This window comes from Anomaloglossus baeobatrachus, chromosome 9 (assembly GCF_048569485.1).
Source record: "Anomaloglossus baeobatrachus isolate aAnoBae1 chromosome 9, aAnoBae1.hap1, whole genome shotgun sequence".
Lineage (NCBI taxonomy): Eukaryota > Metazoa > Chordata > Amphibia > Anura > Aromobatidae > Anomaloglossus > Anomaloglossus baeobatrachus.
Window position 1 is genome coordinate 202,549,429 of NC_134361.1, and position 27,216 is coordinate 202,576,644.

At 55.5% G+C, this 27,216-nt stretch overlaps 2 protein-coding genes across 4 annotated transcripts; one reads left to right on the forward strand and one right to left on the reverse strand.

Moving 5' to 3' along the window:
- The first annotated feature begins 566 nt into the window (after nucleotides 1-566).
- Nucleotides 567-18,964, forward strand: IKBKG (inhibitor of nuclear factor kappa B kinase regulatory subunit gamma). 3 transcript variants are annotated; one of them, XM_075324265.1, is made up of 15 exons: nucleotides 567-669; nucleotides 6,097-6,283; nucleotides 7,462-7,706; nucleotides 8,060-8,161; nucleotides 9,502-9,594; nucleotides 9,675-9,736; nucleotides 9,814-9,864; nucleotides 10,967-11,069; nucleotides 11,630-11,748; nucleotides 12,166-12,306; nucleotides 15,240-15,336; nucleotides 15,425-15,574; nucleotides 15,650-15,756; nucleotides 15,845-15,903; nucleotides 18,135-18,964. In XM_075324265.1, the coding sequence occupies exons 2-15, from the start codon at nucleotides 6,100-6,102 to the stop codon at nucleotides 18,281-18,283; spliced, it is 1,662 nt and encodes a 553-aa protein (XP_075180380.1). In that variant the 5' UTR covers nucleotides 567-669; nucleotides 6,097-6,099; the 3' UTR covers nucleotides 18,284-18,964. The 3 variants fall into 3 exon arrangements, with proteins under 3 accessions (XP_075180380.1, XP_075180381.1, XP_075180382.1); XM_075324266.1 differs by lacking the exon at nucleotides 8,060-8,161; XM_075324267.1 differs by lacking the exons at nucleotides 8,060-8,161; nucleotides 9,502-9,594.
- LOC142251455 (selenide, water dikinase 2-like) lies at nucleotides 18,934-27,143 on the reverse strand. Its single transcript, XM_075324269.1, has 8 exons — nucleotides 26,855-27,143; nucleotides 24,918-25,021; nucleotides 23,718-23,825; nucleotides 23,350-23,504; nucleotides 23,159-23,249; nucleotides 22,982-23,081; nucleotides 19,653-19,865; nucleotides 18,934-19,554 (listed from the first exon to the last, which is right to left on the reverse strand). Exons 1-8 carry the CDS (start codon nucleotides 27,108-27,110, stop codon nucleotides 19,331-19,333), a joined length of 1,251 nt encoding a protein of 416 aa, XP_075180384.1. The 5' UTR covers nucleotides 27,111-27,143; the 3' UTR covers nucleotides 18,934-19,330.
- Nucleotides 27,144-27,216: the final 73 nt, after the last annotated feature.

Here is a 27,216-nt window from a genome sequence, read left to right on the forward strand (position 1 = left end):
TCCCAGAATCATCACTATAGCAATGCTGGGACCTGTAGTACTTGCTGGGGGAAGCACAATGTGATTTTTCAGTAGAACTACAAGTTTCAGCATGTCTTATTAAAACAGCATGCTGGGACATGTGGTGCGAGCTCAAATAAAGGTCACCAAGTCCCAGCATGGTCTAATGACTTCTTGCAAGTGCATTCTGGGAGTTGTAGTCCTAACCACCACTAACAATGGCAACACACACGATACACAGAGGCAGGCGGAGCGCGCAGGTCCACCCCCGCTCTCACTCACCCACACTGGGTCTGCTCCCCATTTCTGCCCACTTGCTAAGCTCCGCCCACCAGCTAGGAATTTTTATCCAATTAGAAGCTAAATCTTTCCCCAAAGGGGCGGGTCCGGCGGTGTGACGAAGGGTGGAACTGTGCGCGTGCCCCCTGCCCGGACCAATGAGGAGACGAGTTAGCAGACACTGACCAATCAAATTCGGGCATGCTGGGTGTCAGGAGACTACGTCGGATCATGATGGACAGGTTTAGCGTGCCCCACTTCCGTCCGGGTAGACTGTGGAATCTTCCCCACTTCCGCTGCCTTGTTTTCTGGTGTCATGCGAAAAGTCCCTTCGTGATGACGTCATGTGCTTGGGAAGTAACACGGAAATAAGGGAGAGAACATCTGCAGGTGAGTGTCAGTGCTGGTTCTGCCGGACACTCTGTTTATACCAGGCCAGCCCCCCCTGGTAGGTGAGTAATGCTGTGCCATTAGCAGCCAGAGACATTGAGTGTAATCCTGAGGGCAGGACTGCTGGACTGGGCAGGGTCATTGGCATGGTGATAGGGTGTGGGCACCTTCGGGGCTGAGGTCCTGTCGGATGGGCACCTTCGGGGCTGAGGTCCTGTCGGATGGGCGCCCTGGCGGCTGGGGTCCTGTCGGATGGGCGCCCTGGCGGCTGGGGTCCTGTCGGATGGGCGGCCTGGCGGCTGGGGTCCTGTCGGATGGGCGGCCTGGCGGCTGGGGGTCCTGTCGGATGGGCGCCCTGGCGGCTGGGGTCCTGTCGGATGGGCGCCCTGGCGGCTGGGGTCCTGTCGGATGGGCGCCCTGGCGGCTGGGGTCCTGTCGGATGGGCGGCCTGGCGGCTGGGGTCCTGTCGGATGGGCGGCCTGGCGGCTGGGGTCCTGTCGGATGGGCGGCCTGGCGGCTGGGGTCCTGTCGGATGGGCGCCCTGGCGGCTGGGGTCCTGTCGGATGGGCGCCCTGGCGGCTGGGGTCCTGTCGGATGGGCGGCCTGGCGGCTGGGGTCCTGTCGGATGGGCGGCCTGGCGGCTGGGGTCCTGTCGGATGGGCGCCCTGGCGGCTGGGGTCCTGTCGGATGGGCGCCCTGGCGGCTGGGGTCCTGTCGGATGGGCGGCCTGGCGGCTGGGGTCCTGTCGGATGGGCGGCCCTGGCGGCTGGGGTCCTGTCGGATGGGCGGCCTGGCGGCTGGGGTCCTGTCGGATGGGCGCCCTGGCGGCTGGGGTCCTGTCGGATGGGCGCCCTGGCGGCTGGGGTCCTGTCGGATGGGCGCCCTGGCGGCTGGGGTCCTGTCGGATGGGCGCCCTGGCGGCTGGGGTCCTGTCGGATGGGCGCCCTGGCGGCTGGGGTCCTGTCGGATGGGCGCCCTGGCGGCTGGGGTCCTGTCGGATGGGCGCCCTGGCGGCTGGGGTCCTGTCGGATGGGCGCCCTGGCGGCTGGGGTCCTGTCGGAAGGGCGCCCTCGCCGCTGGGGTCCTGTCGGATGGGCGCCCTCGCCGCTGGGGTCCTGTCGGATGGGCGCCCTCGCCGCTGGGGTCCTGTCGGATGGGCGCCCTCGCCGCTGGGGTCCTGTCGGATGGGCGCCCTCGCCGCTGGGGTCCTGTCGGATGGGCGCCCTCGCCGCTGGGGTCCTGTCGGATGGGCGCCCTCGCCGCTGGGGTCCTGTCGGATGGGCGCCCTCGCCGCTGGGGGTCCTGTCCGGATGGGCGCCCTCGCCGCTGGCGGTCCTGTCGGATGGGCGCCCTCGCCGCTGGGGTCCTGTCGGATGGGCGCCCTCGCCGCTGGGGTCCTGTCGGATGGGCGCCCCTCGCCGCTGGGGTCCTGTCGGATGGGCGCCCTCGCCGCTGGGGTCCTGTCGGATGGGCGCCCTCGCCGCTGGGGTCCTGTCGGATGGGCGGCCCTCCGCCGCTGGGGTCCTGTCGGATGGGCGCCCTCGCCCGCTGGGGTCCTGTCGGATGGGCGCCCTCGCGGTGGCCGCTGGGGTCCTGTCGGATGGGCGCTCTCGCGGTGGCCGCTGGGGGTCCTGTCGGATGGGCGCTCTCGCGGTGGCCGCTGGGGTCCTGTCGGATGGGCGCCCTGGCGGCTGGGGTCCTGTCGGATGGGCGCCCTGGCGGCTGGGGTCCTGTCGGATGGGCGCCGTGGCGGCTGGGGTCCTGTCGGATGGGCGCCGTGGCGGCCTGGGGTCCTGTCGGATGGGCGGCCTGGCGGCTGGGGTCCTGTCGGATGGGCGGCCTGGCGGCTGGGGTCCTGTCGGATGGGCGGCCCTGGCGGCTGGGGTCCTGTCGGATGGGCGGCCTGGCGGCTGGGGTCCTGTCGGATGGGCGGCCTGGCGGCTGGGGTCCTGTCGGATGGGCGGCCTGGCGGCTGGGGTCCTGTCGGATGGGCGCCCTGGCGGCTGGGGTCCTGTCGGATGGGCGCCCTGGCGGCTGGGGTCCTGTCGGATGGGCGCCCTGGCGGCTGGGGTCCTGTCGGATGGGCGCCCTGGCGGCTGGGGTCCTGTCGGATGGGCGCCCTGGCGGCTGGGGTCCTGTCGGATGGGCGCCCTGGCGGCTGGGGTCCTGTCGGATGGGCGCCCTGGCGGCTGGGGTCCTGTCGGATGGGCGCCCTGGCGGCTGGGGTCCTGTCGGATGGGCGCCCTGGCGGCTGGGGTCCTGTCGGATGGGCGCCCTGGCGGCTGGGGTCCTGTCGGATGGGCGCCCTGGCGGCTGGGGTCCTGTCGGATGGGCGCCCTGGCGGCTGGGGTCCTGTCGGATGGGCGCCCTGGCGGCTGGGGTCCTGTCGGATGGGCGCCCTGGCGGCTGGGGTCCTGTCGGAAGGGCGCCCTCGCCGCTGGGGTCCTGTCGGAAGGGCGCCCTCGCCGCTGGGGTCCTGTCGGAAGGGCGCCCTCGCCGCTGGGGTCCTGTCGGAAGGGCGCCCTCGCCGCTGGGGTCCTGTCGGATGGGCGCCCTCGCCGCTGGGGTCCTGTCGGATGGGCGCCCTCGCCGCTGGGGTCCTGTCGGATGGGCGCCCTCGCCGCTGGGGTCCTGTCGGATGGGCGCCCTCGCCGCTGGGGTCCTGTCGGATGGGCGCCCTCGCCGCCGGGGTCCTGTCGGATGGGCGCCCTCGCCGCCGGGGTCCTGTCGGATGGGCGCCCTCGCCGCTGGGGTCCTGTCGGATGGGCGCCCTCGCCGCTGGGGTCCTGTCGGATGGGCGCCCTCGCCTCTGGGTCCTGTCGGATGGGCGCTCTCGCGGTGGCCGCTGGGGTCCTGTCGGATGGGCGCTCTCGCGGTGGCCGCTGGGGTTGTGTCGGATGGGCGCCCTGGCAGCTGGGGTTGTGTTGGATGGGCGCCCTTGCGATGGCTGGGGTTGTGTTGGATGGGCGCCCTTGCGATGGCTGGGGTTGTGTTGGATGGACGCCCTTGTGATAGCTGGGGTCATGTCGGATGGGCGCCCTGGCAGCTGGGGTCCTGTCGGATGGGCGCCCTCGCGGCTGCTGGGGTCCTATTGGATGGGCACCGCCATCGTGGCTGGGGTCTAATTTTTCCACCTCCTGAGGAAATGGAGCTACAACTTACATAGTTACATTACGGTTTCCTAATAACCTGGTAATCATGCACAGCAGCCATTCAAAACAAGCTGAGCTGCAGTGTAAAGTATGGGGAAAGAGCAGGAGCGCAGTCTAAGCCCTTGGTGTGTGTATCTATAATCTCCTGCTGTATTAGTAGTCACCATCTTTCCCCAAAACAGATAAAACTGAGAAATGGTAGAAACAAACCAGCACTGCCGGTCGGGCAGAGTCCAGGTACGTGCGGATCAGATTTGCTCATAAAACATTTACTACATGTCATAAATCTGTGCCCGATGCTTCCTGGTGGCGAGGACTTGTACCTGTCGTGTGCCGGGCGACGGGAAACTGCCAGATATTTGCTACAGATCCTCGGCAAGTAAAGGCAAAGTGGCCGTTCATAGATACTGCAGCTCAGCTACTATTCACATCACCGGGAGCTGAGCTGCAACCTTGGAGTGCAGCCATTACACAGTGTACGGAGCGGTGCTGTTCCAGCAGCATACACTGCTTACTTCCCTGTCTTGGAGGGCTGCTCTTTACAGTAGGCTCCTATCACTGCAGCATTAAAGATAAGCCGCCCTCAGAGGTGTCTGGAAGCATCTCACTACCCTAGTCCTATGGCGAGCACGTGCACACTCGGCTGGTCTGAGCGTGCATGTATGGCGATGCGGAGGACTAGCTGTCATTTGATTGGGCGTTTAGCGAGCATATATATAGCGGTTTATTGCCCCAGGCGCTCCCTTGGCCTCGGTTTTATGGCCGCTCAGCTGTGTGTAGTGTTTCCTGTCATTGCTGATTTTTTTACACTTCATTTCACTAATGACATTGTTTTATGACCCCTCTGAGTGGCTCGTTCAGCGCCTGCCCTCTGTTATCTGCCACCTGCACTGCTGTCTCTGGAAGTCAAGCAGGAAGTCAGCAAGGAGCAGATAAATACAGCTGAAAGTCAGCTGTGATTGGCTGCAGAGCTGTGCCCCGCATGGTCTCCCCTAGCTGCGCCCCGCATGGTCTCCCCTAGCTGCGCCCCGCATGGTCTCCCCTAGCTGCGCCCCGCATGGTCTCCCTAGCTGCGCCCCGCATGGTCTCCCCTAGCTGCGCCCCGCATGGTCTCCCCTAGCTGCGCCCCGCATGGTCTCCCCTAGCTGCGCCCCGCATGGTCTCCCCTAGCTGCGCCCCGCATGGTCTCCCCTAGCTGCGCCCCGCAGGGTCTCCCCTAGCTGCGCCCCGCAGGGTCTCCCCCGGACGTGCCCCGCAGGGTCTCCCCTAGCTGCGCCCCGCAGGGTCTCCCCTAGCTGCGCCCCGCAGGGTCTCCCCCGGACGTGCCCCGCAGGGTCTCCCCCGGACGTGCCCCGCAGGGTCTCCCCCGGACGTGCCCCGCAGGGTCTCCCCCGGACGTGCCCCGCAGGGTCTCCCCCGGACGTGCCCCGCAGGGTCTCCCCCGGACGTGCCCCGCAGGGTCTCCCCCGGATGTGCCCCGCAGGGTCTCCCCCGGACGTGCCCCGCAGGGTCTCCCCCGGACGTGCCCCGCAGGGTCTTCCCCGGACGTGCCCTAGATTTGCTTTTGCTCAGTCACTACTTCAAGGGGTATTCTCATCTCTAAGATCCTATCCCAATATGTAGTAGGTGTGATAATAATATTATCAATTACCTCCATTTAGAAATGTAGTATAGTTCTCCTGATTAGTCATGTCTCTTACCTCATGTGCAGGGTATTGCAAGACCTTAGGTAGCCATGAGCAACTAACTGTCACTATGTGCGTGGGATGGGCGTAAAGGAAGGGTGAAGCATCGGGACGGGGCGTAAAGGAAGGGGGAAGCGTCGGGACGGGGCGCAAAGGAAGGGGGAAGCGTCGGGACCGGGCGCGAAGGAAGGGGGAAGCGTCGGGACCGGGCGCGAAGGAAGGGGGAAGCGTCGGGACCGGGCGCGAAGGAAGGGGGAAGCGTCGGGACCGGGCGCGAAGGAAGGGGGAAGCGTCGGGACCGGGGCGCGAAGGAAGGGGGAAGCGTCGGGACCGGGCGCGAAGGAAGGGGGAAGCGTCGGGACCCGGGCGCGAAGGAAGGGGGAAGCGTCGGGACCGGGCGCGAAGGAAGGGGGAAGCGTCGGGACGGGGCGTGATGGCGGGGGAGAGCTGAGATGGGGCGTGAGGGGGTGAAGCATTGGGATGGGGGGCGGAGAGCCGAGACGGGGTGCGAGGGCTGCCATCAGTGCCATCCGCAGTGTGTCTTATGTGAAGTGGAGGGTCCGTCCTGACTTTCTCTCCTTCCTTTGCAGTGAATGAGCGCCCCGGGGCAGACCGCCAGGATGGTGCAACCCAACGAGGGCTCCGGCAGCAGCTTCTCCCCTCCGAGTACTGGGGGGCCGGGAGACATGTCCCTGGGGAAGGCTGAAATCATCCCCCCTGAAATCTGTAATCACGAGGCCTTCCAGCGCTTGAGGGCTGAGAACCAGGACCTGCGAGGTGAGGACCAGGAGAAGCCTCGTGGCCAACGTCAAAGTCTCACCACACGTAGTGTCAGGTTATAATAGAACGTTCCCATTTCCCTGTGCCCTCCATAGTCCTCATGCTGTGGTCACAGTGCACACACCGCCGACTTAAAGGGATGTTTTTTTTCCAGTAATAATGAAAGATTCCTCAACAAACCAATAGACCCCATTGCAATCAGTGCGGTCGGTCAGTTGCCGGTGGTCTCCATTGTGTGACCAAGCTGCAGAGCATCACATCTTGTGTTCTGTGCACAATCCCCCTATTTATACCCAGAGCTTCCTGCACTTCCAGAAAACCTGATCTCACCTGATGGATAATGCCATAAATAGACAATCATTTCATTGTTGTGTAACCCCAAAAATATCACTCCAAAGTGTCAGCCACTGGAGGTCTCCCTCCACTGCCTGTGATCAAGTGCAAGAGACAGGGAAACAGAGTACAGGAAGTGGGGGCGGGTCTGTGGCTCTTTACAGGAAGTGGGGGCGGGTCTGTGGCTCTTTACAGGAAGTGGGGGCGGGTCTGTGGCTCTTTACAGGAAGTGGGGGCGGGTCTGTGGCTCTTTACAGGAAGTGGGGGCGGGTCTGTGGCTCTTTACAGGAAGTGGGGGCGGGTCTGTGGCTCTTTACAGGAAGTGGGGGCGGGTCTGTGGCTCTTTACAGGAAGTGGGGGCGGGTCTGTGGCTCTCTACAGGAAGTGGGGGCGGGTCTGTGGCTCTTTACAGGAAGTGGGGGCGGGTCTGTGGCTCTCTACAGGAATTGGGGGCGGGTCTGTGGCTCGCTACAGGAAGTGGGGGCGGGTCTGTGGCTCTCTACAGGAAGTGGGGGCAGTTCTCAGGAAGAGGGGGAACATCTTTTAGTTCTGTGCAGTGTTAAGAGCAGTGCATGCTGGGAAGTGAGGGAAAGAAAATTCCAGCACCTATAGTGCTGGCAGAATGCTGATGAAAAAAGCTGGCCACAAAGTCTGGATGGTAAGGTAAAGAGTACCTGGACATCTCAGATAAGTCGAAAGCAGGGAGATGATATGCGTAAGACTAAGCCATTCTATGTGTGTTTGGATGAAGGGCAGTGCCCTCCGGGTGCGGGGTCAGCGGGTGCGGTGCATGCGGCCATTTTTTCCCTCTCTGAGCACCCTCCTATCCTCCACCCCACCAGTGGCTCTGGAGCAGAGTAACACCATGCTGAGGAAGAGACACGGCGAGATGCTGGAGTTTCAGGAGACGCAGCGGAGGGAACGGGAATTCATCGCTTTCAAGTTCAGCGAAGCCAAAACCCTGGTGCTGCGACTAACGGCCGAGAGAGACTCCCTGCAGGGAGAGCTGGACGAGGCGAGAAGGCAGCTACCCGAGGCACCGGCCGCCGGCGAGGACGAGCCCATGAACGAAGACAGAGCCATCGAGGTGACTGCCTGCTTCTGCCTCTTACCGCCCCCTACACCTTTAGTAATGCTGCCATGGGGCCCTTAGGGGCCGACATGTGTATGTATAGTTACACTCCTTGCCCGCTCGTGCTTTTGCCAACACAGGGGGGTCCTGAGCCAGATTTCGGCACACACAGAGCCGAGCACCGCTGCAGTCAATCATAAAAAAACAAACCCTTGTTTATAGTCTTATCTGGTGTGGGTGGTCTGGTTTGGGGTCTCGTGATGATTACATTACCCTGCCGCTGTCCTCTCTCTGTCCGGCTGTCACTCTGTCCTCTGCCCTTCTCCTCGGCTTGGCCCCTGCATGACTGCTGTGCTGTGTGTCATTAGGCTGACAGCCCCGCGAGCTCTATGTCCTCCTGCGAAACGCTGACCCAAAGTATGTGCGAGCCGCCAGCACGAAATCACGCGGGGCCACCCCGAGCCGAGCAGGTGAGACCAAGTCCGCACCTCTGTAATATTTGCATTCCTAAGAAATGGTTCCTCTGTTAGTCCTCCTGGCAGCCGGGGCTTCACATTCCCCCACGTCACGTCTCGACACGTTCATGACTTCCAATCTCTGTCCCAGCGGTAAGAACGCACCGCTTTGACTTGGGGGAGGGGGGGGATAAGTTGACAGTTTATCCATTTCCAGGAGGAGTAATAGAGGACTGGCAAGTGCAAGTATTTATCTATACACTGTCCAATCATTTGTGCACATTGGGGTCTTAAAAAGGGGCCGGATGGTAGAATAAATACCTCTCTATAGACACATCTGCAGGTTTTCCCTCCGCTCTCTATACAGACACATCTGAAGGTTTTTCCCTCTGCTCTCTATAGACACATCTGCAGGTTTTTCCCTCTGCTCTCTATACAGACACATCTGCCGGGTGTTTTCCTCTGCTCTCTATACAGACCCATCTGCCGGTTTTTCCCTCCGCTCTCTATACAGACACATCTGCCGGTTTTTCCCTCTGCTCTCTATACAGACACATCTGCCGGTTTTTCCCTCTGCTCTCTATACAGACACATCTGCCGGTTTTTCCCTCTGCTCTCTATACAGACACATCTGCCGTTTTTTCCCTCTGCTCTCTATACAGACACATCTGCCGGTTTTTCCCTCTGCTCTCTATACAGACACATCTGCCGGTTTTTCCCTCTGCTCTCTATACAGACACATCTGCAGGTTTTTCCCTCTGCTCTCTATACAGACACATCTGCCGGTTTTTCCCTCTGCTCTCTATACAGACACATCTGCCGGTTTTTCCCTCTGCTCTCTATACAGACACATCTGCCGGTTTTTCCCTCTGCTCTCTATGCAGACACATCTGCCGGTTTTTCCCTCCGCTTTTTTCCCTCTGCTCTCTATACAGACACATCTGCTGTTTTTTCCCACCTGCAGATGTGTCTGTATAGAGAACAGAGGAAAAAACCTGCAGATGTGTCTATATAGAAAGCGGAGGGAAAAACCTGCAGATGTGTCCCTATAGAGAGCTGCTTCTCAGGTCCAGCACAGAGTCAGTGCTATTGTTTACAGCGCTGCAGACAATCGGTGAGCTCAGAATTGACTGCACGAACTGCTGAATTATCCAATTTTACAGAGTGCAATACTAGACATAACCTGCAGCCGAGGGGGGGGCGCTGTTTCTTAGTAAAAATTGTTCTAACCTCGTCATCCCAGTTTCTGGCTTGAGACAACATATTTTTTTATTTTTTTTTTGCATGTTGTTTTTTTTTCTCCCCCCCCCCCCCCCCCCCCCCATGTTGATGGATGTCTTTTGATATCCTGCAAGGAATTACAAAGGTTGATGGAAGCGAATCTCACACTGGAAAAGGAGCGAATCCGGATTACGGACTCGGCGGCCACGAACGGGGTTAGACAGCGGGTGAGGGAGCCGTACTCGCGCTTGCCGGCCGCCATATTGCTCCGTATAGTGATCTAATGACTTGCGACTTCATATTGCAGGAGGAGCCCGAAGTCCGGACCGCGACCACCGAAGTGGAATTCCTGCAGCGGGGAGGGGACCGGTGGGTGACCGTGGATTTGGGTGGGTTTACCCCCTTCAGCGTTACCTTATTTCATGTACCCTCTCTTTTTCTTATAGAAATGCAAGCGCTGAAGATCTCCAGGAGAAGCTGCAGGAGGCAGAGACTCTGTGTGTATATTGTGCAAGACGGCTGGTACTGTTAAAGGGGCGGCGTTCTTGCAGAAACAGTGCCACACCTGTCAGTAGATTGGTTATGGTATTGCAGCTTCAAATGCAGTACTATACATAGCCTTCGGACAGGGGTGGCCTTGTTTGTGCAGAAAGCAGGATCTTGCTTGTAGTACCAGGGATTGGTGGGCGGGCAGTCCCGTCCTGGGCACCCCCCCCCCCCCCTGGACTCGGGTGGTCCCGTCCTGGGCACCCCCCTCCCTGGACTCGGGTGGTCCCGTCCTGGGCACACACCCCCCACCCCCCCCCCCCGGACTCGGGTGGTCCCGTCCTGGGCACACCCCCCCCCCCACCCCCCCCTGGACTCGGGTGGTCCCGTCCTGGGCACCCCCCCCCCCTGGACTCGGGTGGTCCCGTCCTGGGCACCCCCCCCCCTGGACTCGGGTGGTCCCGTCCTGGGCACAACCCCCCACCCCCCCCGGACTAGAGTGGTACCGTCCTGGGCACACACACCACCCCCCCCCCCTGGACTCGGGCGGTCGCGTCTTGGGCACCCTCCCCCCCTGGACTCGGGCGGTCGCGTCCTGGGCACCCTCCCCCCCTGGACTCGGGCGGTCGCGTCCTGGGCACCCTCCCCCCCTGGACTCGGGCGGGTCGCGTCCTGGGCACCCTCCCCCCCCCCCCCTGGACTCGGGCGGTCGCGTCCTGGGCACCCTCCCCCCCCTGGACTCGGGCGGTCGCGTCTTGGGAACCCTCCCCCCCCCCCTGGACTCGGGCGGTCGCGTCTTGGGCACACCCCCCCCTGGACTCGGGCGGTCGCGTCTTGGGCACACCCCCCCTGGACTCGGGCGGTCGCATCTTGGGAACACTCCCCCCTGGATTCGGGCGGTCGCGTCTTGGGCACACTCCCCCCTGGACTTGGGCGGTCGCGTCCTGGGCACACCCCCCTGGACTCGGGCGGTCACGGTTTAGTATAGGTAGTGGGGACTGTCCAAGTCTGTGCTAGCTTGGGGAAAGGGGTTGGAGAAGACCCCCTTGGCCTCCTAAGATAGGAGGCGTCTTCCCGACACCATAGCTGACCGCATCATTCACTTTCGTCCAGGAATGCTCAGCTTCAAGAACAGATTAAAGAGCTGCAAGACGAGGTTTCCGATCTGACGCATCACCTGACCGACCAAGCGGAGGAAGCGCAGCGGAAAATGCAGGTACAAAGACGAGGGCGACGGCGAAGTGTCATCATTAAAAAAATGAGCAAAAAAAGATTGGCACTACCCTGTGGAGCACCGATGCCAGACCGGGGCAGTGCCAGTAGTGAGGAAAAAAATGATGAGTAATATCATATCATATAAGTTCTAGTTACACACCCCCTGCAGCAAGGAATTCCCCAGATCTGGTCGGCAAATGTCCAGGTGACAAATCCAATCAAGACTAAAGAAGCACCTCACATTATTAATGTACTATATATGGGAGCTAAGCACCCCCTAATATTGTAACTCCTACACAGGAGCCTGAAAGTCTAGGATTTGAAGCTGGTTGTAAAACTTGTAGATGCCCGCCCATGTCCCAGAGGAGCTGCTCTGGCTTCCTTAGTCTTGATTGGATTTGTCACCTGGCCATTTGGCGACCAGATCTGGGGAATTCCTTGCAATACAAGACTCGACCTATAGACAGGGTTGGCGCTGTTTCTTGGGAAGGTGGGATGCACCTTACATCTGGCAGAGACGGAGGCTCTGCATTGTTATTTATATTCCCTTTTACCTTCTAGTTACTGACGGAGGAGAAGATGGCAGTAAAAGCCCAGGTCACGTCCCTCCTGGGCGAGCTCCATGAGAGCCAACAGAGTCTGGAGGTTTCTACACAGGGGAAAAAGAAGACTGAGGAAAGGTAAGAAAGTAACGGAGACAAGTGGAAGCGGTGGTTCTTAAAGGAGCTGTCTTATGACGAGGACGAACCTTCTCTGTCCATGTGTTATGTGGTCGGTTGCGAATCGAATGGTCTGGCGGTCACATCGGTAGTCCATGGTCGCTAGACAAGAGCCCTGCTCCTACCTGCCAGAATTCTGGTTTGTGGCCCCTCAGATTTATTCTCTCTAATGGTCAGCCATCCATCTAACGGTGCAATATGCAATGCTGCATATATCCTGCAGGGGGCACTGTATGCCAGTGGGGACCACTCATTACTTCCGGTGGCAATCGGCTTTTCTCCGGGTAGCCTTCCTTCAGAAGACAACCCTTTTTACAAAATCTTGGATACAGCTGTATGTGCAGACTTGTATCGTAACCTCCATCTCTGGTTTTGCAGCCTGCGGTGTGCGCAAGAGCAGCAACGGGAATGGGAGGCTCAGATGAAGCAGCAGGTCCTCCAGCTGGACCAAAACCGACTGCAGGTGCAGAACCTGGAGGCTGCGCTGAAAATCGAGAGACAGAACGCCCGAGAAGAGATGTAAGTGTTATAGTGATTCGTGGGGGAAAGCCACAATTTTTCCAGGTACACTTACACCCGGTTTATGAAGGATGTCGGCAGGAGGTTGCTCCAAACATCTTGGAGACCTGACCCCAGATCTGCGGGGGCCTGGTACATTGCCTCCAGGGCTCGGCGGGGGCCTGGTACATTGCCTCCAGGGCTCGGCGGGGGCCTGGTACATTGCCTCCAGGGCTCGGCGGGGGCCTGGTACATTGCCTCCAGGGCTCGGCGGGGGCCTGGTACATTGCCTCCAGGGCTCGGCGGGGGCCTGGTACATTGCCTCCAGGGCTCGGCGGGGGCCTGGTACATTGCCTCCAGGGCTCGGCGGGGGCCTGGTACATTGCCTCCAGGGCTCGGCGGGGGCCTGGTACATTGCCTCCAGGGCTCGGCGGGGGCCTGGTACATTGCCTCTTGGAGTCCTTCTTCTTAATCACATTGTCTGGTTGTTTGGCGTCATTATTTGGCTGCAGAATAGACTTGGAGCCAATCATACACGTCCTTGATGGTATTACATGATGGATATGTCTGATACTTATCCATCGTGTAATACCATCAAGGTGGTGTCTGATTGGCTCTAAGTCTATTCTGCAGCCAAATAATGACCCCAAACAACCAGCCAATGTCATTTAAGAAGGAGGAGGGAGTCCTGGAGTTGATGATCCGGCCCCCGCAGAGCTCTGGAGGTGAGTTTGAAGCTTGTGCGGATCTTTCATGTGATCCTTGACAGATGGGATGATGTGAGAGCAGGGCTCTGCGGGGGCTGGATCATCACTTCCAGAACTCCTCCTCCTTTATAACATTAGCTGGATATTGGAGTCATTATTTGGCTATAGAATAGACTTTGAACCAATCAGATGCCTACATGATTGATATGTCTCATACTTATCCATCGTGTAATACCATCAAGGAGGTGTCTGGCTCAGTCTATTCTGCAGCCGAATGCCTCAAAACATTAAGCCAATGTCATTAAGAAGGAGGAGTCCTGGAGGTGGTGATCCGGCCCCCGCAGACACCTGAAGGTGGTGATCCGGCCCCCGCAGTGGCCTGGAAGTGGTGATCCGGCCCCCGCAGACACCTGGAGGTGGTGATCCGGCCCCCGCAGACACCTGGAGGTGGTGATCCGGCCCCCGCAGACGCCTGGAGGTGGTGATCCGGCCCCCGCAGTGGCCTGGAGGTGGTGATCCGGCCCCCGCAGTGGCCTGGAGGTGGTGATCCGGCCCCCGCAGTGGCCTGGAGGTGGTGATCCGGCCCCCGCAGTGGCCTGGAGGTGGTGATCCGGCCCCCGCAGTGGCCTGGAGGTGGTGATCCGGCCCCCGCAGTGGCCTGGAGGTGGTGATCCGGCCCCCGCAGTGGCCTGGAGGTGGTGATCCGGCCCCCGCAGTGGCCTGGAGGTGGTGATCCGGCCCCCGCAGTGGCCTGGAGGTGGTGATCCGGCCCCCGCAGTGGCCTGGAGGTGGTGATCCGGCCCCCGCAGTGGCCTGGAGGTGGTGATCCGGCCCTCGCGGAGCCCTCATCTCACATCTTCCAGTCTGTCTGGAATCACATGAAGAATCCGCACAAGCCTCATACACAGAAGATCTGGGGTCAGTTCTCCAAGATGTTTGGAACAACCTCCTTCCGTGATCCTTCAAGTTCAAGAAGAAGTGTTGAAGGCAAAGAGCGGTGACCAAATATTAATGAAAGCATTCTTTCCACGTCTGCCTAATACTTTGTGTCCTGTATTTATATTGTCTGGGCACCAGTGATGTATATTAGAAGCAGCTGATATATTGTATAACCTGGAACCAGTAAAATCCGATGGTCTGAGCGCCTCCGAATAATCACCTTTATTCTCACTGGTAAATCCGAAAAATTAAAGCGAATGACCAGAATTGGGAAAACATGGCCGCTTATTCTCAATCGTAGAGCCAAAAATGAAAGGGAATGACCAGAATTGGAAAAACATGGCCGCTTTCATCTAATAGGTTGCGGGTGGTAGAGTCGCTGAGCCCTAGTCACTTCAATGGAGCTGAGCTGCATTACCAGATCCTGTGGAAAGCGGCCATTTTTTTTTATTTTTTTTTTTTTACCGCTTCTGCACCGCCCCTTTAACAAGATATTGCCATCCTGTTGTTCCAGGGGATTCTGCTGCTTTTCTTCAGAACGTGAAGCCTCCTCCTGGTCGTCTTGCTGCTCCTCCTGCATTACCCTTTTCTTCTGAGGACCACTTCCTTACATTCATTCATTTCCTTTTTACCACTTTTTTTGTCGTTTAGACCCAACAGTCTTTTAAATGGAGCACACTGAAAACCCACCCTTGCACCCCTCCACCGTGTCCCGCACCCCAGTCTGTTGTCATATGGTGATAGGTTCCATTACACATTCATCATCTTAGTTGCACACGATAAGAAAAAACATGGCTGCTTTCTTCCTCCTCCCCAAAAAGAAGCCATGTCTATTACTCATACAACTGTCCCCTTTACTGCAGTACCAAAAACGGCCTGAAGACACGGGTGGCACCATTTGTGCCAAAAAAGTAATGTTGGCCTAATATCTCTCCCCATTAATACAATCTACACAATGGTGCTGAACATTAACTTTACATATCAATGACTTATTTAGGGTCTTTGTTTTTTTGATGGTGGGGGTGGGGGCTGCGGTGCCACAAGAATTGCAGCACATCACGATCTTTGTAGTGTCCAAAGTCACAATGTCGCCCCTGGTTTATATGGATTAAGTCTTCACTTTTTACCAAAGGAACAGACACTAAAAAGTAGCCGTGCCCACAAGCAGGGTGTAATACTCCACTTCGCCTGCGGAGGAGCTGTAGGAAAAAAAAAAATGAACACCTTAAAAATGAGTGATAAGTGCATTTTTACGGATTGTACTTATATGGAGGGGGGAATAAAATGTCCCAATTTTTTTTTTTTTAGGAGGAAGTTGGCCCAGCTCCAGTCAGCATATCACAAGTTATTTCAAGAATACGACGCCCACATCAAGAAAAGCATTCACCATGAAAAGATGCTAAAAGTGAGTAAGAACCGAGCCCACCGGGGCGTATAGTCTGTCGCCTGGAACGAATGGGCATATATATATATATAATATGTTGCATTTTTAGACTTTACAAGGACAAGTTCAAGAGTTGACGCAGCAGCTGCAGGAGGCAGAAGAGGCGCTCGTGGCCAAGCAAGAACTAATCGACAAGCTGAAGGTCGAGACCGATGAGCAGAAAGGGTTGAAAGAGACTGTGGGAGTGCTGAAGGCCCAGGTAAGGCGTCGCAGAGGGGCGATGCTTAGATATGGTGTTGGTATCTGATACTGACTTTTGTTTTTTCCAACCCAGGCAGAAATATTTCGGTTGGACTTTCACGCAGAACGCGAAGCCCGGGCGAGACTCCACGCGGAGAGGGAGAAGCTGCAGGAACAGATGGATGAAGTCCTGCGAGAAAGGTGGAGGAATGAGTTTTGAGGGGACCAAGTCTGTCTTTGCACTTTGTGTTGTGATCCAAAATCTGGTAACGTTGTCTATTCTTTATAGGTCCAGGATCGAAGAGATGAGGAATAGACATTCTGATACTTTACGACAAAGCATGGGCGGTGAGTAGTGAGGAGCAGGCACTACCATGCTCGAGTGCTCAGTATTCGTGACTAGTGATGAGCGGGCACTACCATGCTCGGGTACTGGTAACTAGTGATGAGCGAGCACTTCCATGCTCAGGTGCTCTGTACAGTCCCTGACAGAAGTTCTGTCGCTTATCCATGTTATGTAAACAAAAGTTTAGAACCTGACTTTAAATTTATCCCTTGGTTTTATAAATTACTCTTTTGAAAGCTGAAACGCTCACAAATTTGGTTTAGGTTATGAAAATAAAGTTGCTGAAATAGTGATCATTTACTGACCACAGAATGGTCAGATTTTGGCAAGACAGAAGTTTTGTCGCCTTGTCAAATAATGCACAAAATCCTAGTTTATATCCTTTCCTGTGCTCACTGAATGATCGGTTAATTAGTGGGTGTGTATAAAAAGCAACCCAGCACCCCAGACCTTCAGTTGATCTCTGACAACATGCCAAAAAGCCACCCTGTGACCAAAGCCTTGATTATCAAGAGGCTGAAGACCAGATCCACTGCAGAGGTGGCTGCACCTTTAATATGTCTCAGCATCAAGTACAAAAAATTAAAAAAAAGATTTGTGGAGATGTTTTTGACAAGGCCAGGTCCGGCAGACTCCGCAAGACAACTGCTTAGGAGGAATGTTTGTTGGTTAGAAAATCCAAAGCCAGACCCTTTTCCACTGCAGCAGAGCTCCAACAGGCCTGGTCACCTCAAGTCCCTGTGTCAACTAGAACAGTTTGTAGGATTCTGTCTCGAAATGGTCTCCATGGTCTAATCAGTGCCCAGAAGCCAGCACTAAACAAAAGGCAATTAAAAAGCCGTGTCAAGTCCCACAGCCTGCTAAACAGAGACGCTGGAAAAGTGGCAGAAGGTGAATTTCTCTGATGACTCTTCAGTTGAATTACACCAGAAACACCGCAAATACTACTGGCGCCCGTATGGATCCAAAATACACACAGAAAGATCATGGTCTGGGGTTAATTTCAGTATGGGGGTGTGCAAAACAGTTGAAAGGTGGAAGACAATATCAATAGCCTAAAATATCAAGAAGTATTAGCTACCTCTTACATTCCCAATCATAAGAGGTCAAATTCTGCAGCAGGATGGTGCTCCATCTCATACATCCATCATTTCAACAAAGTTCCTCCTGGCTAAGAAGGTTAAAGTGCTCAAGAGCTGGCCAGCCCAGTCACCAGACAGGAACATCATTGAGCATGTATGGGGTAGGATGAAAGAGGAAGCTTGGAAGACAAAACCAAAGAATCTAGATGACCTCTGGGAGGCATGTAAGATGCATTCTCTGCTATTCCTGATAACTTCATCAATAAATTGTATGAATCATTGTTGAACCGCATGGAGGCAGTATTTCAAGCTCATGGAAGTCACACAAAATATTAAATATGGCTCTAATAGCACCACAACGTTATGCACCATATCTTTGTATTAGAAGTGAATTATTTGAATTTCACATTACTTTGTGGGTGACAAAATTTGTCTTTACAAAATCTGACTTTTCTGTGTTCATTAAATGATCAATATGTCAGAACCTTATTTTCATAACCTAAACCAAATTTGGGAGGGTTTCAACTTTCAAAAGAGTAATTTATAAAACCAATGGATGAAATTAAAGTCAGGTTCTAAGCTTTTATTTACATAACATGGATAAGGGACAGAACTTCTGCCAGGGAGTATACTATCCTTTCTTAGGTACAATATAGTGAGGGATGGTGCAATACATATCTTTTTTATTGCTTCATCCCCTAATATGTAGTTTCCTCTCTTGTTATGTACAGTATTTTCTCCATCCTTTTACATCGTGCCCTCTCTTATGTATTGCTCCATGTTTTATTACAGTGTCCGCTAGTGTAAATTTGGGAGGGTTACAGCTTTCAAAAGAGTAATTTATAAAACCAATGGATGAATTTAAAGTCAGGTTATAAGCTTTTATTTATAGAACATGGATAAGCGACAGAACTTCTGTCAGGGAGTGTAGTGGTAACTAGTGATGAGCGGGCACTACCATGCTCGGTACTCGTAACTAGTGATGAGCAGGCACTACCATGCTCGGTACTCGTAACTAGTGATGAGCGGGCACTACCATGCTCAGGTGCTCAATACTAGAAACTAGTGATGAGCGGGCACTACCATGCTCGGTAATTGTAGGGTGAATGTTCCGCTCCTTTGTGTTAAACGCCTCCCTTTTGTCCCCCTAGGTCTGTACCAGCCGCCCTACCCTGGTGCTCCACCACCAATCTCCATCCCCCCACTGGTGGAGCGACAAGAGTTCTGCTGCCCGAAGTGTCAGTACAAAGCCCCAGACATGGACACTCTGCAGATACACGTGATGGATTGTATACAGTAGCCCCCCCCACACTACAGACTGCTCCTATAGATGGACACTTTACCTGACTGTACACTGGTGCAATGTTACTATTGCACGCTGAAGGATGAGTCGGTTGTTTGGGAACGGAGGGGGGTTTACCTCCATTTACGAATGTAAAACCACAAAATGAAACAGTTCTTGCTTCACACGGATCAGTCACCAGATTCCACAATACAATCTACACCGTTAGACCCAATGAGGCTGATGTATTTACTATGAAAATGCATTAGGCTAAATTTTTTTTTTTTTTTTTATATACACCCAATATTAAAAATGCTCATCTTTCATACAGATTGAGTAGCTAAACCCACTCTATACACTGGGCGCCAGGTGCGTTACACAGCCGGCGCCTGCTACTTACAACTAGTCAGAGGTGTAGTAAAAGTTGTTTTTTTTGTATATATAATGTAAAATTTTAACATTTCAAATCATTTAATATTAAAAAATATATATTAATGGAAGAATAGTTATGGTTCTTGGAGGCTGCAACCTCAAAGGGTTAATAGTTAGTATTGTGATATCTGGTGATGACCTCCGTCCCAGAAGGAAGAACTTACCTCCTATTTTTCGGATGCCTCGTTTTTTGGTGCCTCTGTAAATAAAATGTGCTGTAAAAGCGCCGAACACATGGAAAGAGTAAACAGCCATTGTTTTTTTTGGTTCATTGTACATTCTGGTTTATTGGAAAAAAGACCCCCATTTTAGGCCGCATTCGCCTTCCCACCCTCCCCTCTGAGTCCACGTCGGCCACCACCAGCCCGATCGTAGCGGGTTTTATAGGAGGTGACGTCATTAACAGAGGCGGGGCGAGGAAGGCAACGCGAGCCTGGTCTCCTCCATCCCTCAGACCCAGCTGCTCAGGCCTGGACCTGGGGAGGAGGAGAAGATTACTATGGAGGGGCTTTTCATTGTCCATGAAATCAAAAAGGTAAATCATATTCCGACTTCTGATTTTCCCCCCATTGTCCAGACATAATTAGATATCAGTCCAATCAAAAACCCTGAGACACTGTTATACTTTCCAGTTTAGCATGGTCCTTCCAGCCCCGGTGTGGCGCTATTGTCACTGGTCCCGGCGCCCCGCGGGGTCACTTCGATAATGCGAGGTTTCTCAATAATGCGGGCGGACCGGTTTCCTTTCTCCACAATCCCGATGATCCAGGCCTGGTGGCCCTCGCCGTACTTTGGTGACTTGATCTCGGCGCAGAAGCGTGCCGCTTGCTCCCTCGGTAGGCAGATGAGTAGACCACCTGCACAAGCAAACGGTCAGGTTATACACCTGCAGTGGAACTGGTCCAAATCCGCCCCCGCCCACTAGTTACCCCACCATCTATTAGTCTGTACTCACCCGAAGTTTCCGGGGATGTTCCTTGAAGTAAGCTGAAGCGCGTTCCGCAGGCCTTGGTGATGGCCACCATCTTGGCAATGATGGGCAAATTGTGGATGACAAAGTTCACTTCGCTGAGTTGCTGCTGTGCCAGGTTTTGCGCATGGCCCAAGATCCCGAAACCCGTGATGTCTGTGGCAGCGTGGGCGTTAAACGTGTGCATCAAGGCTGCGGCTGAAGAATACATAAAATAGAAAAAATATAATATATAGCGCACACACACACCTGGGAGAGGCTTAAAGGGATATTTCCATCTGCCACAATTGACAGATGTGAGTCCCTCAATATTAAATTGATGGGGGGTCCGACTCTTGGCCCCCTCCTGATCAGCTACGTGAAGGGACAGATTAGCTTTGGACCTTCCCGTTGTGTTTTTTTTTTGAGCAACAGCTATTCTTGATATTAGAGACGGTCAGCATAAAATGACTGCTCAAACCAAGCACAGGCACTTCTCCATCCCTCATCTCCCCCCTCCCTCCCCAGATTGACAGCTCTTACTAAGCGCAAAGATAAAAGGTGGGGAGGGATGCACTTAAATATTTGGACTCCGCATGATACCCTGAGCCCCTGTGCCTGGTGTGAACAGTCTCTGTGCTGACACTCCCTTTAAAAGGGGTTCTCCACTACTGGGACAACCCCTTCTGCTTCCACATTTCCCCCCTCTCCCAGTAAAATACCGTATATACTCAAGTATAAGCTGAAGCACCCAATTTTACCATAAAAAAAACCCAAAAACTGGAAAGACCTATTGACTCGAGTATAAGCCTTAGCCTACAATGGGAAATGCTGCAGCTACTGGTAGTGTGCCCCATCCTTGTCCCCCCCCCCCGTAGTAATGTGCCCCATCCTTGTCCCCCCCCTGTATTAATGTGCCCCATCCTTGTCCCCCCCCCTGTATTAATGTGCCCCATCCTTGTCCCCCCCCTGTATTAATGTGCCCCATCCTTGTCCCCCCCCTGTATTAATGTGCCCCATCCTTGTCCCCCCCCTGTATTAATGTGCCCCATCCTTGTCCCCCCCCCTGTATTAATGTGCCCCATCCTTGTCCCCCCCCTGTATTAATGTGCCCCATCCTTGTCCCCCCCCCTGTATTAATGTGCCCCATCCTTGTGCCCCCCTGTATTAATGTGCCCCATCCTTGTGCCCCCCTGTATTAATGTGCCCCATCCTTGTGCCCCCCTGTATTAATGTGCCCCCCCCCCCCCTGTATTAATGTGCCCCATCCTTGTGCCCCCCCCGTAGTAATGTGCCCCATCCTTGTGCCCCCCCCCCCGTAGTAATGTGCCCCAGCCTTGTCCCCCCCCGTAGTAATGTGCCCCAGCCTTGTCCCCCCCCGTAGTAATGTGCCCCAGCCTTGTCCCCCCCCTGTGGTAATGTGCCCCAGCCTTGTCCCCCTGTAGTAATGTGCCCCATCCGTGTCCCCCTGTAGTAATGTCCTCAGTCCAGTCCCCTATTATGCCATTGTTCACACACAAAATAAAAATTTTCACCTGTCCTCTATTCCCTCGGTGTAATCTTACTTCTTGTGGCATATAAAGACCAACAAATTTGTTTTCTTTCAATCAAAAAAAAATTTTTTGTATTTTTATTTTTCAATGATTTTTCAATGCTATAAGCAGATGAAAAGTAGCAATAATACATATGGAAGAGGACGTTTCGGCCTTAATACTAGCCTTCTTCACGCCGTATTACACTCCATAAAGGTGGGGGAACTAGTTTCCAATAGGTGAAGAGTAGTGAGTGCAAAGAGAAATAGAGTAGAGGGAACACCCTGGGTATTGTTTTTCTCTATTGATCACAGAAAGCAATTCCTGGTGGGTAAAAGATCTCAGGGTGTGACTGCTCTGGAGAAGTCTAATAAGTACATGCGCGGGACTTTTGGGATTGTAGTCTCTTGTAGTATTGTATATCCTTATTCCAATGGTTATGGGAATAATGCAGAAACCTATTCTGGATGTGATATTCTCAGTTATGGTATCAACCTTTATATCCTTTTTAGGCTCCACATGTAAGGTATAATTACAGCAGCCACTTTTTTTGATTGAAAGAAAAACAAATTTGTTGGTCTTTATATACCTCGTATTGAATAGAGAGTGCAGTGTCTATATTACATATGATAGTCTGGACCCTGGTCCACTCACTAGCACCTCCAAACCCACTTACAGCTGAGTGCACACCATATACCTCTATCTTACTTCTTGTGGCCGCAGGCACGTAACCCCTCGACGATCTCGGCCGATGCAAGGGCCACCGCCCCAGCCGAGATTGTTGAGGGGTCTACGTGCCTGTGGTCCGCAAGAGGCAGGCAAGAGGACACTGCGGGAAAAGAATATATTATAAAATTTATAGCTGAAAAACTCAACTTATGCAGTAATAAACACTTTACTTCCCTCCCGTATTGGCACCAATCCAGCGGTGCCGAGGCTCACGTGGAGTTGTGATGTCATGTGAGCTCTGCATCCAATCAGCGCTGGCTTTCTACTTCCCGACTTCGGACAAAACGAACAGTCAACAGGAAGTGAGCACAGTGGCTGCACTCACTTCCTGTTTAGTTTGGTCTAAAGGCGGGGAGAAGAAAGCCGGCGCTGATTGGATGCAGAGCTCATGTGAGCATTGGACTGGCGCAGATACAGCAGGTGGAAGGAAAAAGGGTTTGTCCTTTTAGTGGACAGCCCCTTTAAGACTCAATGACTTAGACGCATTCAAAGGGAACGGGTCTGGGCTGCAGAACCAAGCCTATCCATTACTAATAGTACAAGGCTGTGCATGGCAAACATCTGTAGTGCTCGATTTAAACACTACAGAGCATGCATTTTTTTTTTCCCCACAAGTGCCATTTAATAGGCCAGCAATGTTTAAAGGGATAGTCTCTAAACAAACTACTAGAAATTCCAGATTTGGACTGCAAAGAACGGTGAGAACACCGATACCTGCAGTTTAACCCCTTAGATGGTCAGAATACGCAACCATTCAATATATGAAACTGAATTACTGTGAGAGAAACTAGCTTAAGAAAGAAAAAAAAAAAATATGGAAGTACTTGGCGCACAAATTAGCCAGTTCATGAAAGCCCAACAGCCAGCGACAAGGCGTATCCCTTTGTTGGGGCCTGGACCTTATATGCGGTCTGTGCCCCTTTTGCTGCTGAACACAGGCAGGTAGTTGGCAATTACTCAATTTCTTGTGCACAATGTAAGATATTAAATAGCCTTGGATAACCCGTTTAAAGGGATTGTCCATTAGTGGAGAAGTGGTGAAATCATAAAACCAAAACGAATATGATAGGTTACCTGTACGGTTCAGAGTCGCCATGTTAAACATGGCCTCCTGATACCCGAGCTCGACCTCCTCCCTGCTCACCACCAGACGGATCTTATTCCAGCGTTCAGCCTGATGAGACAATCAGTGTTACTGGGGGCAATTCACGACGGCGCCCGGATGACGAGGTCTGGGGGGCGCTCACTTACATTGTCCAACCACTGATGAGCGTTCACCGCGACCTGCGTCCCCAGGGGCTTCGTCAGCACAAGGACGTCACCCGCGACCGCGTTATGTGGCCTGAGGAAGAACAACATGTTTTATCTATAGACATCAAACATAACATTAGAAGGACATGGACAATCCCTTTAAGAGTACGAGCCACTAGAAGGAAACTTACATGATGAATTCATTAGCCTGGCACACGACTGTCGCCACTCCTCCAATGATGATCCACGGATTTATCACGGTCTGGCCCCCGGTGACGGAGGTACCCCCCTCCTCGGCTGCGTCCTTAAAGCCTTTAATCATCAGCGGTGTCACCTTCTCCCGCTCCTGGAACAGATAACAAGGAGGCTATTGTGTGTGGCTATGAAAGATCCATCACAGAATGGAAGCTGCACAAAGCCCCGGGCGCTGATCAAACCGTCCACAGGCGAAACACCGAGCCGAACAAAGACCGCAAACACAGAGCCGAACAAAGACCGCAAACACTGAGGAGTCAAAGGCAAGAAAAGCGCTAAGAAGTCATTGTGACAGCGGCCTCACCTCCTCCGTCATCTTCTGGCTGACGCTCAGCAGCATCAGCATGTTGTCACATTCAGTGATCCCCATGGCGTAGAGATCGCTCAGCACGTTAGCGCAGGCAATGCGACCCTGAAAATACAAAAAAAAAAAAAATAGAGAAGAATGATATTATACTGACCCACAAGACGCAGAGACCAGCAGCGACCAGATCTGATCTGAGGGGATGGATCTGATCAGCTCCTCTCGTTAGGATATTTGCCCCTTCTCTAGAACCCCCCCCCCCCCCATCCGAAACACTTCTGCCATCCAGCTCCCCTGCCCCATAGCCAGGCGCCTCTGCTCCCCCCCCTACCCCCAGCGCCTCCGCTTCCTCCCCACCCCCCCCTCAGGCACCTCTGCCCCTTTTCACCCAATTCCATGGCGCCTCTGCTCCCCTCACCCCCCAGCACCTCTGCCTCTTTTCACCCCCCGGCACCCCTGCCCCTTTTCACCCCATAGCCTGGTGCTTCTGCCCCCTCATACCCCCCCTACCTCTGCCCCTTTTCACCCCATAGCCTGGTGCCTCTGCTTGCCCACACACACACACCGCCTCCTCTGCCCATTCCTCCATAAACCCCGACACCTCTGCCTCCCCACCCCATACCCTGGTGCTCCTGCTCCCCTCCCCTCTACCACCCATACACCCCGGCACCTCTGCCTCCCCACCCCATACCCTGGTGCCCCTGCTCCCCTCCCCTCTGCCACCCATACACCCTGGCACCTCTGCTTCCCCACCCCATACCCTGGCGCCTGTGCTCCCCTCACCCTCATACCCTGGCGCCTCTCAGTTTGGGGAAGTTCCTGTTCCTATAGTGCTGGCAGAATGCTGATGTAAATAAAAGTAGATGGCAAGCTATAAAGCATTAGTACTGAGACAGTTTCCTAACATTAGACTTGTATGATCACCGACACTGGCATCACACTGGCTCTGTAAGCCCGGGCTTCTACATAGGATTTGTGTGAACTATTTTTAAAGGCCTTTTTCACCCTCTCAAAGGAAATTACACAAGTTTGGCAGCGGCGGCTGAGCCCGGTGTAATCACCGCCATACAGTGCATTAAGGTACATTCCTGCTCCCGTCAGTATCATGATGACTCAGCAGATCCCGACCCTCCGGAGCCGCACACTAATCCGTGGAAGTCACGATGACAAGGCACAAGGGCTGGTTAACCCCTTCCTCACCTGCATGTAAGGATCCTCTACAGATGGATAAAAGAAGTCTGTGGTCTGGACGAGAAACAGTCCCCGCTGCCTTAAAGGGATCACGCAGGAGTCCATACCGATCCCTGCAAGGAAAGGACAAGTCTGTTAGCAACTTAATAACAAATATATAAGACATTGATTTGCGGCTGTGTCACCCCAGGAGGCCGCAGTGCATATTATCGCTCGTCATCCCCGGCTCGAGTGGACAGATCTGAGAAGGGGGGGGGGGGGGGTTGACGTCGTCCCCGGCTCGAGTGGACAGATCAGTGGGGGAGGGGGGGTTGTCGTCGTCCCCGGCTCGAGTGGACAGATCAGTGGGGGAGGGGGGGGGGTTGTCGTCGTCCCCGGCTCGAGTGGACAGATCAGTGGGGGAGGGGGGGGGGGTTGTCGTCGTCCCCGGCTCGAGTGGACAGATCAGTGGGGGAGGGGGGGGGGGGTTGTCGTCGTCCCCGGCTCGAGTGGACAGATCAGTGGGGGAGGGGGGGGGTTGTCGTCGTCCCCGGCTCGAGTGGACAGATCAGTGGGGGAGGGGGGGGGGGGTTGTCGTCGTCCCCGGCTCGAGTGGACAGATCAGTGGGGGAGGGGGGGGGGTTGTCGTCGTCCCCGGCTCGAGTGGACAGATCAGTGGGGGAGGGGGGGGGGGGGTTGTCGTCGTCCCCGGCTCGAGTGGACAGATCAGTGGGGGAGGGGGGGGGTTGTCGTCGTCCCCGGCTCGAGTGGACAGATCAGTGGGGGAGGGGGGGGGGGTTGTCGTCGTCCCCGGCTCGAGTGGACAGATCAGTGGGGGAGGGGGGGGGGTTGTCGTCGTCCCCGGCTCGAGTGGACAGATCAGTGGGGGAGGGGGGGGGGGTTGTCGTCGTCCCCGGCTCGAGTGGACAGATCAGTGGGGGAGGGGGGGGGGGTTGTCGTCGTCCCCGGCTCGAGTGGACAGATCAGTGGGGGAGGGGGGGGGGGGGTTGTCGTCGTCCCCGGCTCGAGTGGACAGATCAGTGGGGGAGGGGGGGTTGTCGTCGTCCCCGGCTCGAGTGGACAGATCAGTGGGGGAGGGGGCGGTTGTCGTCGTCCCCGGCTCGAGTGGACAGATCAGCGGGGGAGGGGGGGTTGTCGTCGTCCCCGGCTCGAGTGGACAGATCAGTGGGGGAGGGGGGGGGTTGTCGTCGTCCCCGGCTCGAGTGGACAGATCAGTGGGGGAGGGGGGGGGTTGTCGTCGTCCCCGGCTCGAGTGGACAGATCAGTGGGGGAGGGGGGGGTTGTCGTCGTCCCCGGCTCGAGTGGACAGATCAGTGGGGGAGTTGTCGTCGTCCCCGGCTCGAGTGGACAGATCAGTGGGGGAGGGGGGGGGGGGGGTTGTCGTCGTCCCCGGCTCGAGTGGACAGATCAGTGGGGGAGGGGGGGGTTGTCGTCGTCCCCGGCTCGAGTGGACAGATCAGTGGGGGAGGGGGGGGTTGTCGTCGTCCCCGGCTCGAGTGGACAGATCAGTGGGGGAGGGGGGGGGGTTGTCGTCGTCCCCGGCTCGAGTGGACAGATCAGTGGGGGAGGGGGGGGGGGGTTGTCGTCGTCCCCGGCTCGAGTGGACAGATCAGCGTGGGGGGGGGGGGGGGGGGGGGGGTGTTTGTCGTCGTCCCCGGCTCGAGTGGCCAGATCGAGGGGGAGGAGGGGGTCGTCCTCGGCTCGAGTGGACAGATCAGTGGGAGGTCGCCCTCAGCTAGATAGGACTGGTTATGGGGGGGGGGGTCGTCCTAGGCAGGACAGAATCAGGACATGTGCTGCAGAGGGGGATCCAGATACAAGAGGTCATCTCAGCACATTAGGTCATATCTCCAGGCACAGAAGTCTCTGCACCATGCCAAAGGTCTGCATGCATCCTGCAGCGATCAGATTGCACCGATCTGATTGTGCGATCGTCAGCTGCTCACCCAGCCGTGGACCTCCTCCTTCATGCACTCCACAGGGGCCCCCCGGGTCCAGGCCGCCGCCCTCGCCGGGTTCCCCCTCTTCCAGCCCCGCCAGGAGCCTGAGCAGCGTCTCCTGCGGGACTTTACATCCTCAGCCCTTCATATCGGAAAACGAGGTGAGGCGGAAAGCGGCCCCCAAACCCAAAGACTCCGGGTCAAACGCCCGATACCCCGGGAAGTACGGAGCCATAGAAGCGGGGAGAGACCCTGCCGCCATGACAGCCACCTGCAGAATGCTACTTCCGGAACTCACACGCCACAAGTCATATGTCTGCTCAAAGCGCATGCGCGCAGCTCAACCATAGACGACATCCACCGCGGAT